Source organism: Spea bombifrons, chromosome 1 (genome assembly GCF_027358695.1).
Source record: "Spea bombifrons isolate aSpeBom1 chromosome 1, aSpeBom1.2.pri, whole genome shotgun sequence".
In the NCBI taxonomy this organism is placed as follows: Eukaryota; Metazoa; Chordata; class Amphibia; order Anura; family Pelobatidae; genus Spea; species Spea bombifrons.
The window spans coordinates 82,940,525-82,953,916 of NC_071087.1; the positions used below are offsets into that span (position 1 = coordinate 82,940,525).

General features: G+C 40.5%; 1 protein-coding gene across 1 annotated transcript in view; it reads right to left on the reverse strand.

Moving 5' to 3' along the window:
- Nucleotides 1-666: 666 nt before the first annotated feature.
- Nucleotides 667-13,392, reverse strand: part of ARHGEF18 (Rho/Rac guanine nucleotide exchange factor 18) — a 91,227-nt gene continuing 78,501 nt past the window's right edge. The window contains 15 exon segments of the mRNA XM_053468926.1: nucleotides 667-985; nucleotides 1,584-1,703; nucleotides 2,737-3,073; nucleotides 3,931-4,386; nucleotides 4,782-4,829; nucleotides 6,035-6,088; nucleotides 6,210-6,295; nucleotides 7,237-7,377; nucleotides 8,822-9,010; nucleotides 9,387-9,469; nucleotides 9,784-9,962; nucleotides 10,159-10,235; nucleotides 10,633-10,878; nucleotides 11,743-11,860; nucleotides 13,258-13,383. Of these exon segments, the coding sequence (XP_053324901.1) occupies nucleotides 828-985; nucleotides 1,584-1,703; nucleotides 2,737-3,073; nucleotides 3,931-4,386; nucleotides 4,782-4,829; nucleotides 6,035-6,088; nucleotides 6,210-6,295; nucleotides 7,237-7,377; nucleotides 8,822-9,010; nucleotides 9,387-9,469; nucleotides 9,784-9,962; nucleotides 10,159-10,235; nucleotides 10,633-10,878; nucleotides 11,743-11,860; nucleotides 13,258-13,383 (2,418 nt within the window). The 3' untranslated portion in view covers nucleotides 667-827.

Here is a 13,392-nt window from a genome sequence, read left to right on the forward strand (position 1 = left end):
ACACACACACACACACCACACCATATTACTGTAACCTGTTAAACATATTACAAACATTATCTTGGTTTGGTCCAAGGTGTAGGTAAAATTAAAACATTCGCTGCCAGCTAGAACGTATATTACAGTTCAGTATATTAAAATAACAACGTACCCTACTTATCGCAACTGGTTCTGCTTATGGTCCTGCCATGTTCTGAATGGAGCAGAAGAGTATACCGTGTTTTTGAATAGGTGAATTAAGGCTTTTTTTACTTTGTAGGGCACCAGTAAATAATACAGTTCTTTGTACATTTCATTTATGCGTTCACTACTTCGTGTGGATGAGGAGAAACTTGTATCTGGTCAACAAATCAGTTAAGAGCTCTGTATTTAGTTCCAGGTGTCTCTGGTTAAAATGATAAAACTTGTACACAGTCAACGTTAGAAGGTCCTGCTCCACAGATTATGTCTCCTAGAATGGACACAGACTACTGATCCTAGCAGGCTACAATACCGTGAATAAAACAGCCCTGCCATTCTAAAATAATAAAAAATACTCTAAAAGCTAAGAACATGTGTGATTGTTACCTAAACATGAAAGATTCACATGTGACACATCGTTCTCTCTCGATTTAACAAAACTTTGCGCGTTTCCCTTTGTGTAGCTGACACAGACAGGATGTCCCCATATAACAATTCACAGTTTGCTCATCACAACACGAGTTGGTAAAGATCTCCAACCAGATGCCAGGGATGTATGACGAAGGCCTTAGCTGTAGCGGCTTTTATCCAACATGGTTTGTCAGAGCCCTGGAGCTGGGAAAGCTATCAGCGTGTTGTCTACCTGCCTAGAAAAAGATAACATCTTCTTTGTTTGTTTCATCCTCGGCAGGTGGTGCAAGGAAGGGGGCCGGAGCCGTCTGCAGTTGGTGGGAACTGCTTTGCCGGTATAAGCTTGTTGGATAAGAGGTTGTTTCAGGGACGGAGTCAGTCTGCCCTGAGGGGTCTGTAGATGAAAAAATAAAGAAAATGATAAGAAAATGGAGTACCCCAATTCTTTCTGTTATACTTGTGAGTGCAGCCAGAAAAGTATTAAACATAGCTGCAGTTAATAGACATAGAAGAACCCTACCTGATTTCATTCAAAAAGCTTTTACCAGACCTGTTTCACATTAACATCTTATCCAGGAAACAACCCCAGCCACCCCTAAAGAAAAGGGAGCGTCATTGTGCCAAGCCCCATGGAGCACAAAGCTCCATCTTTGCTTCACTTATATTGACGGGATATTATCACAGTTGACTTGATGGTTTTTATAATCATGCCATCCAAGACACAGACGGGCCTAACAAAGCACACCATCATGGAAAAACACCATCTTAAATATTGTGTGTCAAGTTTTCACAGCCCTTACCAGTGCGCTCGTATTAATTATAAAGGGCACACAGATATTTTGTTCTATATCATATTTTATATTTGTCTCAATGAAAACGTTTATAATGAAAAAACACCAAAAGTCACAGCTTCGGATTTCAGCCTTTAGTTTCCTCCAGGTAATAGAGTGCTATAAGCGAACAATGTTCACTTTGTTGGATAATAAACTCACCTTGCTGGAAGAAGGCTACCGAATTACTCAGCTGGCTTGGGCTGGCAGACCTTCTGTTCCACGCTGAGGTCTCTTCCTTTCCTGAAAACCTAGACGGAAATGATCTGTGATCCACTGAGCCTGGAAGAGATATATATTCAAGAACTCAAGATGTTTGCTCTATTAAATCAACCCCTCAAGTCAATAGCACAAACAACACCCTATGCACGAAATGCATAAACGCACACTTTTTGTTTTAACAATATCTTGCAATAGACTGGAATAAAAGAATGTTTTTATTCTTTACTTACATTTTCCTAAATAAGAGTACATAGTTCTACAGCTCAAGAAACAAAAGGAAAAAAAAGCCTACAGCAGGTCTCCAGTTTTTCACTCAGCATATTCACCTGCATTCACATCTACTCACTGAACATTTCAAATAAATTAGTTGAACATGTCTAATCATATAGAAATAAAAAACAAACAAACCTAAAAAGGAATACGAACACGAAAACTCATCTGTCATCATTTCACACAGCTCTGTATCCTAATGCTCCAGATTAACAATCCCAAAGGTGGAGCTACTCAAATAAAATGTGACCTTACTGGTAAAGGTTACCTGGGGCAGGAGTAGACCTTTTATTAAATTGCAGGTTTTGCAACCACAAAGGTCCAAGTTATTATATATATATATATATATATATATATATATATATATATATATATATATAATAATGTATGTAAATATACATTGTTCTATAGTAGGGGTGTCATTGAATATTCCACTATAAAGACTAGACATGCAGAGCGTGCTCTATGTACTCTGTACTTGACCAGAGGGTATAGTTGGATCTAAAACAAGCATAAAAACATGCCAAACATTATCATCATAAATTTATACGTACACAAAGCATATTCCTAGTAAAGCTTTTCTGCAAGAAGGGCTGATGTGGTCCTGTTAAGGCTAGATTTATCAAAATTTGCTGAAAGTAATCTTACTACATTATCTATACATTCTAAAGGCCAATCTCAGTTACACACAAAACCAGGGTAGGGACCCTCCAGTGCCCCTGTGAAGCCCCACCGACGAAGAGTACACATTAAAGTATGCTGTGAGTGCTTTAATAGGCAATCGTTTACATTTAAGAGATAATGCGGCTCATTCATTTCATACCGGAACTCTCGGTTCTGTGTGAGGCTTTCCCTCTACCACTTTTCTCCCTGCTTTCTTTGGTCAAAGCTGCCAGCTTAGTGGGAATCTGCTGCTTGGTCAGTGACGTTTGCTTCTGGATCTGATTAGTTGCACTGAGGAGATGAATAGGAACATCGTTCTTCAGTGCTGGACGGCTATCCGCAGAGCTGCTGTCCCTGCGTGTCACCTCCGGCCTCTCCAAGTAGTCAGCTGCAGACATGGATGAGGTGGTTTTGGAAGTGGGCTTCATAACTAGTTGTCCAGGTGCTTCAAGGTTCACCATCCCTTCTCTGTTAAAACTCGAGGAATGGGCAAGTCCCTGAAAGAGAAAAACATGAATGAAAAAGTGTTTTGTCATACATATTTGTGATCTATCTCATATGCGAGGTTGTGTCACATCCTAAACTGCGAGACTGTAAGCAGTTCTGTGCTGCAATGGAAAATATATGTCTTGGAGAGAAGATCTATGTTGCAGTTCACTTAGAATGTCACCTTGTATAAGGATGTTTTCTCAACCTTTTCTAATCAAGTAGCACTAAAGCATATGCTTATCCATCAAATCTCACCCCTTTGTTATTGTGATATGTTTCCAGCAATTGGGATGGAAATCTGATAACATACAATGGGTCCAAAGTCCTAACAAACAATACTATATGCTATATAGTATTGTGGTCAGCTAAGCCTCAAGTGTTTAAGCTCAGAATCTGTTTTATACAATGGGTAAGCACTGATGCCGAGTAATATTGGGGGACGGTTATATATGGTGTGTCAGATCAGATGTAGTGGATAGAGATCATACAGACACCTTCATACAGTACATCGCACAATGTGAGCAAGATAAAGTGCTTTTGAATAAGACCAGATAGTGAATGACTATGTGCATACAATTATGATTTATTGTATGTTGTAGGGAAGATACGTCATTTTTCAACCGTTTGTGTTTGGGAAGTTCTAAAGTAATTTAAATTATATTTATGAACGTTTGCCAATTTAGATAGTATTTGGTCAGTGGGTGACGCGACCAACTATTGTACAGTGTTAGTTGGAAATTACTCCTCTTAATTGCGTCAGTTGGGAGTGTTTTATCATTGTTAAAATGCGTATTTGCAGCAAAGTCATTGTAACAAGACCACAAGATTGCATTCAAAATATTCAAAACGTCCGTACCACTGTTACCTGCACCAGGTCAGGAGAAAACACTCCAGCTACGATACTCGGCTTTTTGTTCTTCTTCAGTTGCTCTAAGCGCTCCCGATCTTTTTCCACTGCCCTCTGTGCCTCGCGCAGCCTTTCAAGGTCGTGCTGATAGGCCTGCCTCTGAGAATCCAGTTCCTCCCGCTCATGATCGAGCCTCTGTTTCTCGAGTCTGGACACCTCTTCCCACTTCTTCAGCCGGGCCTCCGTAGCATCCGTTTCTCTTAGCTGCTTTTCCCGCTCGCGTTCCCAGCGTTGCTTCTCCAGCCTTAGCTGTTCCTGTAGCTTCTGCACGTTGGCAAACTCCTCTCTCTGCTTCTCGAAATTCCTCTGTTTCTCCTGCTCCAGAAGCCAGTTCCCCCTTGAAGACATCTGCCGAAACTGCTTCTCTCTCTCCTTCTGCACCTCGATGTAGCTATCCTGCTGCAACATCACTGCCTGCAAAAGAAAATGTGAAAGGCCCACATCGAACGATCAATCACACTGTAAAGGGATTGCGCTGGGCATTAAGGGGTGAGATGGGGCTATCGAAATAAACAGTTGGGATGCAACTGAAATAGGAGCCGGGGAAAAGAGCCGGAGAAACAATTTAGGAGAGGAAGAAATGTAGGAGTATATGGAATGAGAGAGGCCTGTTGCCTGTGAGAAGGAACATGAGGATACAGGCACCAATACTGTTAAACTCTAAAATATTATATATATATATATATATATATATATATATATATATATATAGATATATATAGATAGATAGATCTATAAATGAGAGGGATCTAGGTAGTACTGGGATCTATTGTATGACCAGAGAAAGGAGTCAGGCCAGTATCGCTTACCTGCAGGCTATACAGAAGCTGTAGAAGGGTCTGTATCTTGGAAATCAGCTGAGAAGATAGATTATAATATGAATAAATTATATATACACACACTCCAGTATGCACTTTGATGGATCGCTATCGTCTTCAATTTGAAATCAACTTTCTCTTTTACCGCATGAATGAAAATATTAAAAAAGCTGAAAATTCTGGTGAAAAACTAAACATCTGCTTAAGTGGCAGATGTACACCATGATATACTGGGTGCATAATAAACCTAGATGTGAAGATGAGTACACTCATTATACACATAGAAATGGGAAAGAACCTGTTTCTGTTTAGCAGGTGCTGACTGCCAAGGAGAAACTTTTTTTTACAGCGATTGACAGCACCTTTGACCCTATTTCCATAGGAGCACAGCATTGACTGTGATGGGAGATATTTAACCCCTGCATGATTGCTCTCATGGAGGGTCCAGGCTGGTCCCCCACATGAGTGTATGGACTGAAAAAAGGTAAACTGTCCCTGAAGTTGCCTATGGCGCATGCGATCGCCACAGCTAGGTCATTAGTCTTCTAGGGACATCTTCTGATGAGATGCCTGGTAAGTCTTCTGTAGCAAAGGGGTTAAATCCACTAGCTCTCCTGAAAGACGCCACATTGATTGAAATATGTATTATGCAGGGTCAGCTCTGCTATTCTTCCCAAGATGCATATTCATCAAGGGAGTTGAAATCACAACTATCCTGCCAACTTTTGCTTTACTTAGTAATCCTCATAGACCGCAATGGAAAAATGGAGATAAAACCAGCAATACATTTTACACAGGTCAATATATCATGTTTTTTAAATGGAAATTCACACTTGAATTGCTATTCAACTACTTTATAGATTTATCTCAAACAGTGGATCCAGCACTGCGTGTGTTCGATATAAATTTCTACTACTTGTTAATTTCTCCACTGTTCCTTCCATCTGCCCTCTATGGACGATGGACAGTATTGCCATGGACAGGTTAACGTGGGCAATGTCAAAAAGAAATCCAAGTTCCGCAGTCCAAGGTAAGTTGCTCAGTTTTGCATATTATTCTTTATAAAATACAAGTGAATCTGATGTGATGGTTAACAGCTTAACACATTTTACTCTTAACCCAAGGCGTGCCGGTGCCAGTGGGATTGCTGTGTGTGGGGAAGTACTTACTACAATGTGGGCACTGGCCACTATTTTATTACATTTACTTATTATGCTAAAGAAGAAAGTGCAATCTTTCTTTACCTCCGGATCCTGGTTTGTTGGAGAGCTATTATTATCCAATCTTGATACTGAATGCTGTAGAATAAAAACATGCGGTTAAAAAGAAGAAGCACAAGAGACACTCTTTGGCAATGCATTATTCATTATTTCTATGTACATAGATGCCTGAATGATCTGTGAAGTAGTGAACGCTCACCTCATTCTGCTCAGTATCCTGATGTGGAGTTTCTGAATTGGTCGATGTAGTACGACGATCGCGGCCTTTTTGTTTAAAGCTACCGGCTGGAGAAAAAAAAAAAACATAGGGTCAACATTGTGATATTTAATGTTATCGAATGAAAACAGGCACACAAACTGTAAATTTTATACTGTATTATGCTCAGCAAGAACTATATGGACACCATACTGCGAGCTAAACTAGTTCTAAAAGGACAGAAACCTCAAGTTTGCCTGCAGATAAAGACCAATGGCCAATGTACCCTATGGCTTTTCTTCTTCTAGCTTTAATGCATATAATAGCCGCATGGCCCATTTAAATTTTAATGCAGAATCCTCTCAGATATATACTTTTCCCCAGCTCCAGCTATTTGCAGTGCAGGAGAAGTGTTTGGCACATGATATATACTTGCTTCTAGTCGGCTCAGCTAACGCTGAGGTTGAGGATCCATTCGGACCCCAGGGTGGACAGAGGGCAAAGAATTCCACCAATTTCAACCTGAGCCTTATCCTGTCACTGCTTGACTTCTTTAAGCAGCCAATGAGTGGCAACAAATGTTGGGTCAGTGAGGAGGAGGAGGGCAGTTGCTGTACCAGGGCTGCATTTTCTGTGTTTTTTTATGGTTTTAAAAATTTAGTAAAGTCATGGACCAAACTACATGCAGTAAAGCACATTTGGAGTGTATGCAAGAAGTGCTCCACTAAACGTAAAAATACACTGGCTTCAAGCAGCCGGTCAGCTCCAAGAACAGTCAGACCACTTAGGACAACGACTGTAGTAGAGCAGTATCTTCTGCCTCTGGTAAGTATTTAAGTATGCATTATTCTACAGTGGCGGTATTCAGTAAATAGAATGTATGGCTCCAGGTTACATGCATACTAAAGTGTTTTCTTTCAGTTTTCAGCAAACTTCTCCAAGCATTATCTAGCCTTAATGTGCAGATCCTGTACTGACTTGCATTTCTCCGAGCACTCCCTTATCATTCAATACTGGCACACAGTCTCACATTTGTTTGTGTGATTGGCATTACTTTCATAACCTCCAAATGTCTCTGATCTCCTCAGGTGAGCGGAATTCCCCAAGTTTGCTTCTTCATGAGGACTCTGGGGGGAGGTTGGGGAGAGGAGTAGGCACTGAATTCTCTCCGCTGCAAAAACAAGATTGTGGATGTTGGAGAATTACGGTCTACTACAAAAATTGTCAAAACATTTTTTTAGTACGTAAATATCTTCCTGGGGAGCGGATTTATCCTAAAACCAATAAAAGATGAGTACAAAGTCCTATGAGCAATAATTTGCTAAGTTTACTCTGGGGTGTATTCACTAAACTGGACATTTCATTATGCCTTATGAAGACCCAGCCAAAGGGAGCTTTTCCTACAAGAGGGGTTGAGTTGTCTCTGAACACAGTGAGATTTCTTTAAAGGTTTTCCCGTCCACAAGATTTTTTCTCGGGCTGCCCCAAATCTCTGGAAACTACTTCCACCGAACCTTCAGCATTCACCCTCGCTGCCAACATTCAAGAAACATCTAAAAACTCACTTCTTCAGGGAAGCCGCACCATCTTAGCTGCTAGAACATCCCCGTCACAACCAACACACCACCTCTCACTCTGTCTCTGTGCCTTATGTTTGTCACCCCATTCCCTCAAGATTGTAAGCTTGAGAGCAGGGCTCTCTCCACCTAATGTATAGGTTTGTCTTAATCCGTCAATTCTCATCTTGTCATACCCCTTGAATATGTGTATTGTATGAAGTGCTGCGTAAACTGTTGGGGCTATATAAATAAAAGATAATAATAATAATAATGTGCTGCGCAGAGTCATATTGGCCATGCATACGGTAGAAATGTAACAGAGGTAAGCCTTTCATGACGTATGAACACGGGACAAGAAATATTCCACTTCTACTCATCGTTTATAGCGCAAACCCCTAAAACATTTTGGTAAGTAATCCGTGTAACACCAATGTTTTTACATATTCTAAGCGTCACAGGGATGAATTTACTTTTAATAGCAAATATAGACATTTAAGAAAAAAAGACTTCAGATGCATAATTTTATTATTCTCATAAGTATTCTCATAAAATGTTTTTTATTTTATTTATTTAGGTTACCACTTATTTTTCTCTCACTTAGTCGTGCAAAACAGTTTACTATTCACAGCCATTTGACCGTTGTGTAATTATAGAGAATTTCAAGAAGACCTTGGCTGGCCCTGTATAATGCATAATTAAGTTACGGAGTGCTCTTCAGGTACCTCACTGATTAACCTATGCATTAGGAAGGATGGTGCAGCCTATACCGAAGTAGCAACTCACCAGGTTGACCCTTGGCGACTGTATTTTGAACTAACTCTCCTGCCAACCCCTCCTTTGCTAACTATCCCCCATAGTGATACTGTAGTAATGGAATTAAGAACAGGTATATATTGCATAATACCTGTGTGTGACCTACACGGCAATAGCAATATTACAACGTGTCTGTCTTCATTGTGAAGAAAGGTAAACATTTCAAAGAGAACTTTGTCCTGGCAGCTGAAAGGTTCCTTAACAATAAGAGAGAGATCAGTAGTTATAGATGAAAGATCATACCTTCACTGATAGCAGACTGGAGGATATGTTCCCCTTGGAGGTTCTCTCCATTGTCGGTTCCAACAAGCAGTCTAAGTCTGGTAGTTTGAGAAGAATCATCAAAGCTGTACAGATCGGACATATCCATGCAGATCTGCAGTTTCTCCTGAAGAGCCTCCATGATGGCTCCGTCCTTCCTGTGAAGACGCTCTGCATGACCGAAAAAAGTTTGCCATTAGACTCAGCTTTCCGGTGAGAACAGACCCCAGCCCACAGTGCTGGCAGAGCCAGCCGAACACGTCATGCATGGGATTTAGCTGGGGATTAGGGAAAGGGGAAAAGTAACATGGGTAGATTCTGCAGACCACCCACCCTGCCATGCATCTGCAAAAGGGATACCAAGAAAAGTTAAACAAGACCATCAAACGCATGGCTGGAATGTCCCCTTAACCAATATCGAAATCAAGATCTATGACAAGTGTTAAATGCCACTGTTTTTAGGAGTCAGTGCCTGCCTACTGCTCCCACCATCTCTACTAAAAGCAGATATATCCTTAACTAGCAACAAAACAGCTGCAAGATGTACCTTGGAATTCCTTTATTTTAGCTGCACGTTCAGAAGCAACTCTTTTTTCATCATCGGCCTCTGGGAAGATCGCTTCTGGACAACTGTAAGGACAAAATACATTGCGAATAATATACTTTGTATAGTTAAACCACAAATGAACACAGACCAACAAAAGTCTGAAACGTTAAAAGTTCTGTAACCCTGCCCAAATATGTTTTAGAGACCATAATATTAACTACTAAAGTCTACAGAAGCTTATGATGTGGTGTTCTCTGCCAATTTGTACATTTCTATTTGATATATTTTGAATATCTGTTTAGACCCAAAAACTAATTTTGCCAGGTTGGAATGAGGACTTTAGACAAACCCACTGCACCTAAACTATAACGCTGCTGAAACTGGTCGGTTACTCTACCTTTCCACTGCTCCACGGATTAGTGCCATCCATGAGTTCCTTTCTTCTTTTGAGCTGGTGTGAATTTCATACATTTCTGGACCCGGCAGTGAAGCGCTTATCAGGAACATGGCCTTTTCTTCGTTAGCCACTTCTCGGACAATAAGCTTTTGCAGTGAAATGACAGGAGGTTTTGAATCCTATTTGGAAAAAATATATAACAAGGGCATTATAAGGTTATGGAAATAAAAATATAATTTAGGGATCTTTTGCAGTGGTAGAAGTGGACCAATTACCATACCAGACAATGCAATGTTCCGCTGACTAAGCGCATTTACCGGTTTCAATCTGCAATTGTTTTTATATGTAAACCAGCATTCTGTAATTTCTACTCACCAAAGATGAAAATGAATATTTTTGATCCTTCTCTTGTAGAAGAAGCAAGACATCTGTCAGCAAAACTGCAAGAATATCTAAAGACAGAAAACAATCAGGGCCACAATGTTAAGAAACCGTCAGACAGAAATAAATTTTATGCATGCGTAATATATATATTATATATATACATACATACATACATATATACACACACAGGCATATGTTTTTTGGATTAATGCAATTGTTTGATATCCACGAAAGCAGTGTATTTTATGAAAAAATGATCAAAAGGTTAAACAATATATATATTGTGTGTATACATATGTACACACACACACACACACACACACACACACACACACATACTGAAGAATAATGTCTATGTAAACCGTGTGTGAATGTGTGTGTACATTCACACATACTGTCTACAACTAGTATGCATTGTTGAACTGAATATAGTTGTTATCAGACTTGACATATAAGCCCCCCTACCTTTCAGGCGTCCGGATGCAGTCTTCCAGTAGAGCATTCCATCATGAAGCAGCTGTCTACGCATCATATCTTGTTTCCTAAATGTCCCAGTCTTCAGTTTCCCGGAAGATTTCAGCTCCATCCTGGCCACGATTTCTCTCAAACGTTGGCCCTTCTCACTCTCGTGGACCCGTACATCTACTTCATTGATGACCTCTTTGATCAGGGCAAGTGCCTGGGTCAAGGCCTCATGATCCTCTGTCCCCTCTGAAAAATTCAAAGTCTAGTGAAGCAACATTATTTTAATAATAGTTTTGGTATTTAATCATATAACTGAACAGATGTTCCTGGGGACAACCTATGGTTGAATGCCAAGAAGACGACTGTTGGGGGGGGGGGTCTATTGTAAAAACAAATTGGATACAGGGAATACCCAAGAATTCCATGAGGGTGAAAAGACACACCTTGGATTTAAGGATTTAAGGATTAACTTTTATGCAAGGAGTCATCTTTGTAAATGAATCCTGATAATTAATTTGCAGTGATCACTCTAATTAGTGTACTTTACAAACAGCTTTCAAGTGTCAACAAATTTATATCTACACTACACCCTTTTAAGACATTGTCAGCAACAATGACACAGACATTTTACACACAATTGTTCATCTTCTCAGTAACTGATAACTGTCACCTTTACTCCATAATCATTCTAAACAACCACATTGCCTAGCTCTTGACTCATCTGTAACACCTTGAGTGGCATAAGAAAATGGAACTACAGCAAAGAATACATAAGTACCAATCCCATACACAACATCCTTCCGCTGCTCGCCCACTACTTCACTTCCAACCATTCCCGGTGCTCTAAGGCCCAATTATGTCATTGTTTGGTTATATGGGGACTCACATCTTCAAACTGACAAAATTAATCTTATACAGGACTGTAAAATGACGGATTCTGAACTGTGACAGATCTGCTTGAACTGGCCCACGGCTGAGGAGATGAAACAGTCCATCTTTTAACTGCACCTGTCAGGGCTCAGAGTGTTTGGTTTTAGCCCTGCAATTACTTTTATGTGCATAATGCTCACTTCACATTTAACGTCATATAGTTCAGTAAAAATATCATACCTTCAGTATTTTGGATGATGCGTTCTACAAGAACTGGATACTTTGTAATTCTCTGAGTTACCAGAAGTAAGCACTCCTGAACTCCCAGACGCCTCACAATAGACGAATTGCTTATTTTCTAGAGAAGAAACCATACAAGTTAAAAATAAAAAATAAAACGTTTATTCACAGGAACCTACTCTTGCCAAACACAAGTATAACTTTCATCATGGTCTATATCTTATTCAGCATATCCTTATCTATAACACTCTACCACAAAATCATGCCAACATCTTATGATTATTGGACTCAAATCTGACAGTGGAACTGTCATTTTTATTTTTCAGTCACTGTATTCTTTAGTAAAATGTGATAACTTTTAATCCCTAAATAGTTTCTCAGTTTAAAATGAACCAAAGTCATTGGTTGAAGAAATATTTCAAGTGAGGCTGTTCCTTCCGGTTGCCAAAGGCCACTGCTGCACAAAGGGGTGCTTGGCACCCGGTTACCAAGACTCTCAGAAGGGCCACGTAAAGCACCCCGTGACCCCACGATAATAGCATGGCAACTTGGATACTCCAGTAGAGACAGGCTTCACGTGAAGTAAAAGAGAGAGACAGCTGTGTAAGCTACAGCGTTGGCAGAGAGTGAGTTTCTGTGTGTATGTGTATAGTGTTAGAGTGAGGATGTGTTTCCGTATGATGGAGCTCTCATATGAGCATATAGTGTTTGTACGAGTATGCATGTCAGTGTGTGTCTCAGCATGTTTATGCGTGTCAGTGTATGCAGCAACGTTTCCTGGCCTAGGTCCAGTGGGGTAGCAGTCCCCCTGCTCTTGGGGTGATCAGCCCTCACTGTGGCCCGCTCCTCAATCAGTCAGTTACAAAGGAGATTATTGATCCCCCCAACTGGCCCATTTACACTATGGAGGTTATGCAGACCCAACGCAACACCCGCAAACTACATTAGAAGGCAATGTGTGCCTTTAAGAAACAGAGTGACGGGATATGACACCATATCTGGTGCTCCGTGCCTTTTAACTCGGTAAGACACCAACCGAGGACAGGGCTGCTGGCCTAGGTCAGCATGAAGTTAAATATGTCGCTGAGTATATGTCAGCATCACTGTGTGTTGGAGCATGGTGTCAGTGGTGAGCCTAGGGTTAGAGGTGCGAGGGAAAGGAGGGAAGATAGTATGTGTATGCGTAAATGTACGATGGTAGAGTGAGTGGGGGCTGGAACAAGTTTGTGTGTGTTTTAATGGGGGAATACTACACCCAGGTACCAATAACCATAAAAAACGTGATCCGTATCTAACGTCCTGTCCTGAAGTCCTGTCTCCGCTGTAGGAATCAATGAACAACTCCCGGTTGCTCAAATCCATTGAGCTATTTTCAGTAAATACTCAACACTTTCATTCATACTGGATAAAGTACACTGCAAAACAATCTTTTCACATAATACAAAACAAGGGTTGATGAGGTTTCCATGACTACCCTTCATGTTTTTAAGTTTTTATCTGGAAGTCTCCACTCACCTTGACAAGGTTTTGAAACTTTTTGCTTTCTCGCAGGAGTTCTTTGTAATAACTAATCGCCTTGCCGTGCTGACTGCAAAACAGCCCATACTGGTCCTTCATCCGATCACCAGTGTCCCCTGAAAACTGAGCATG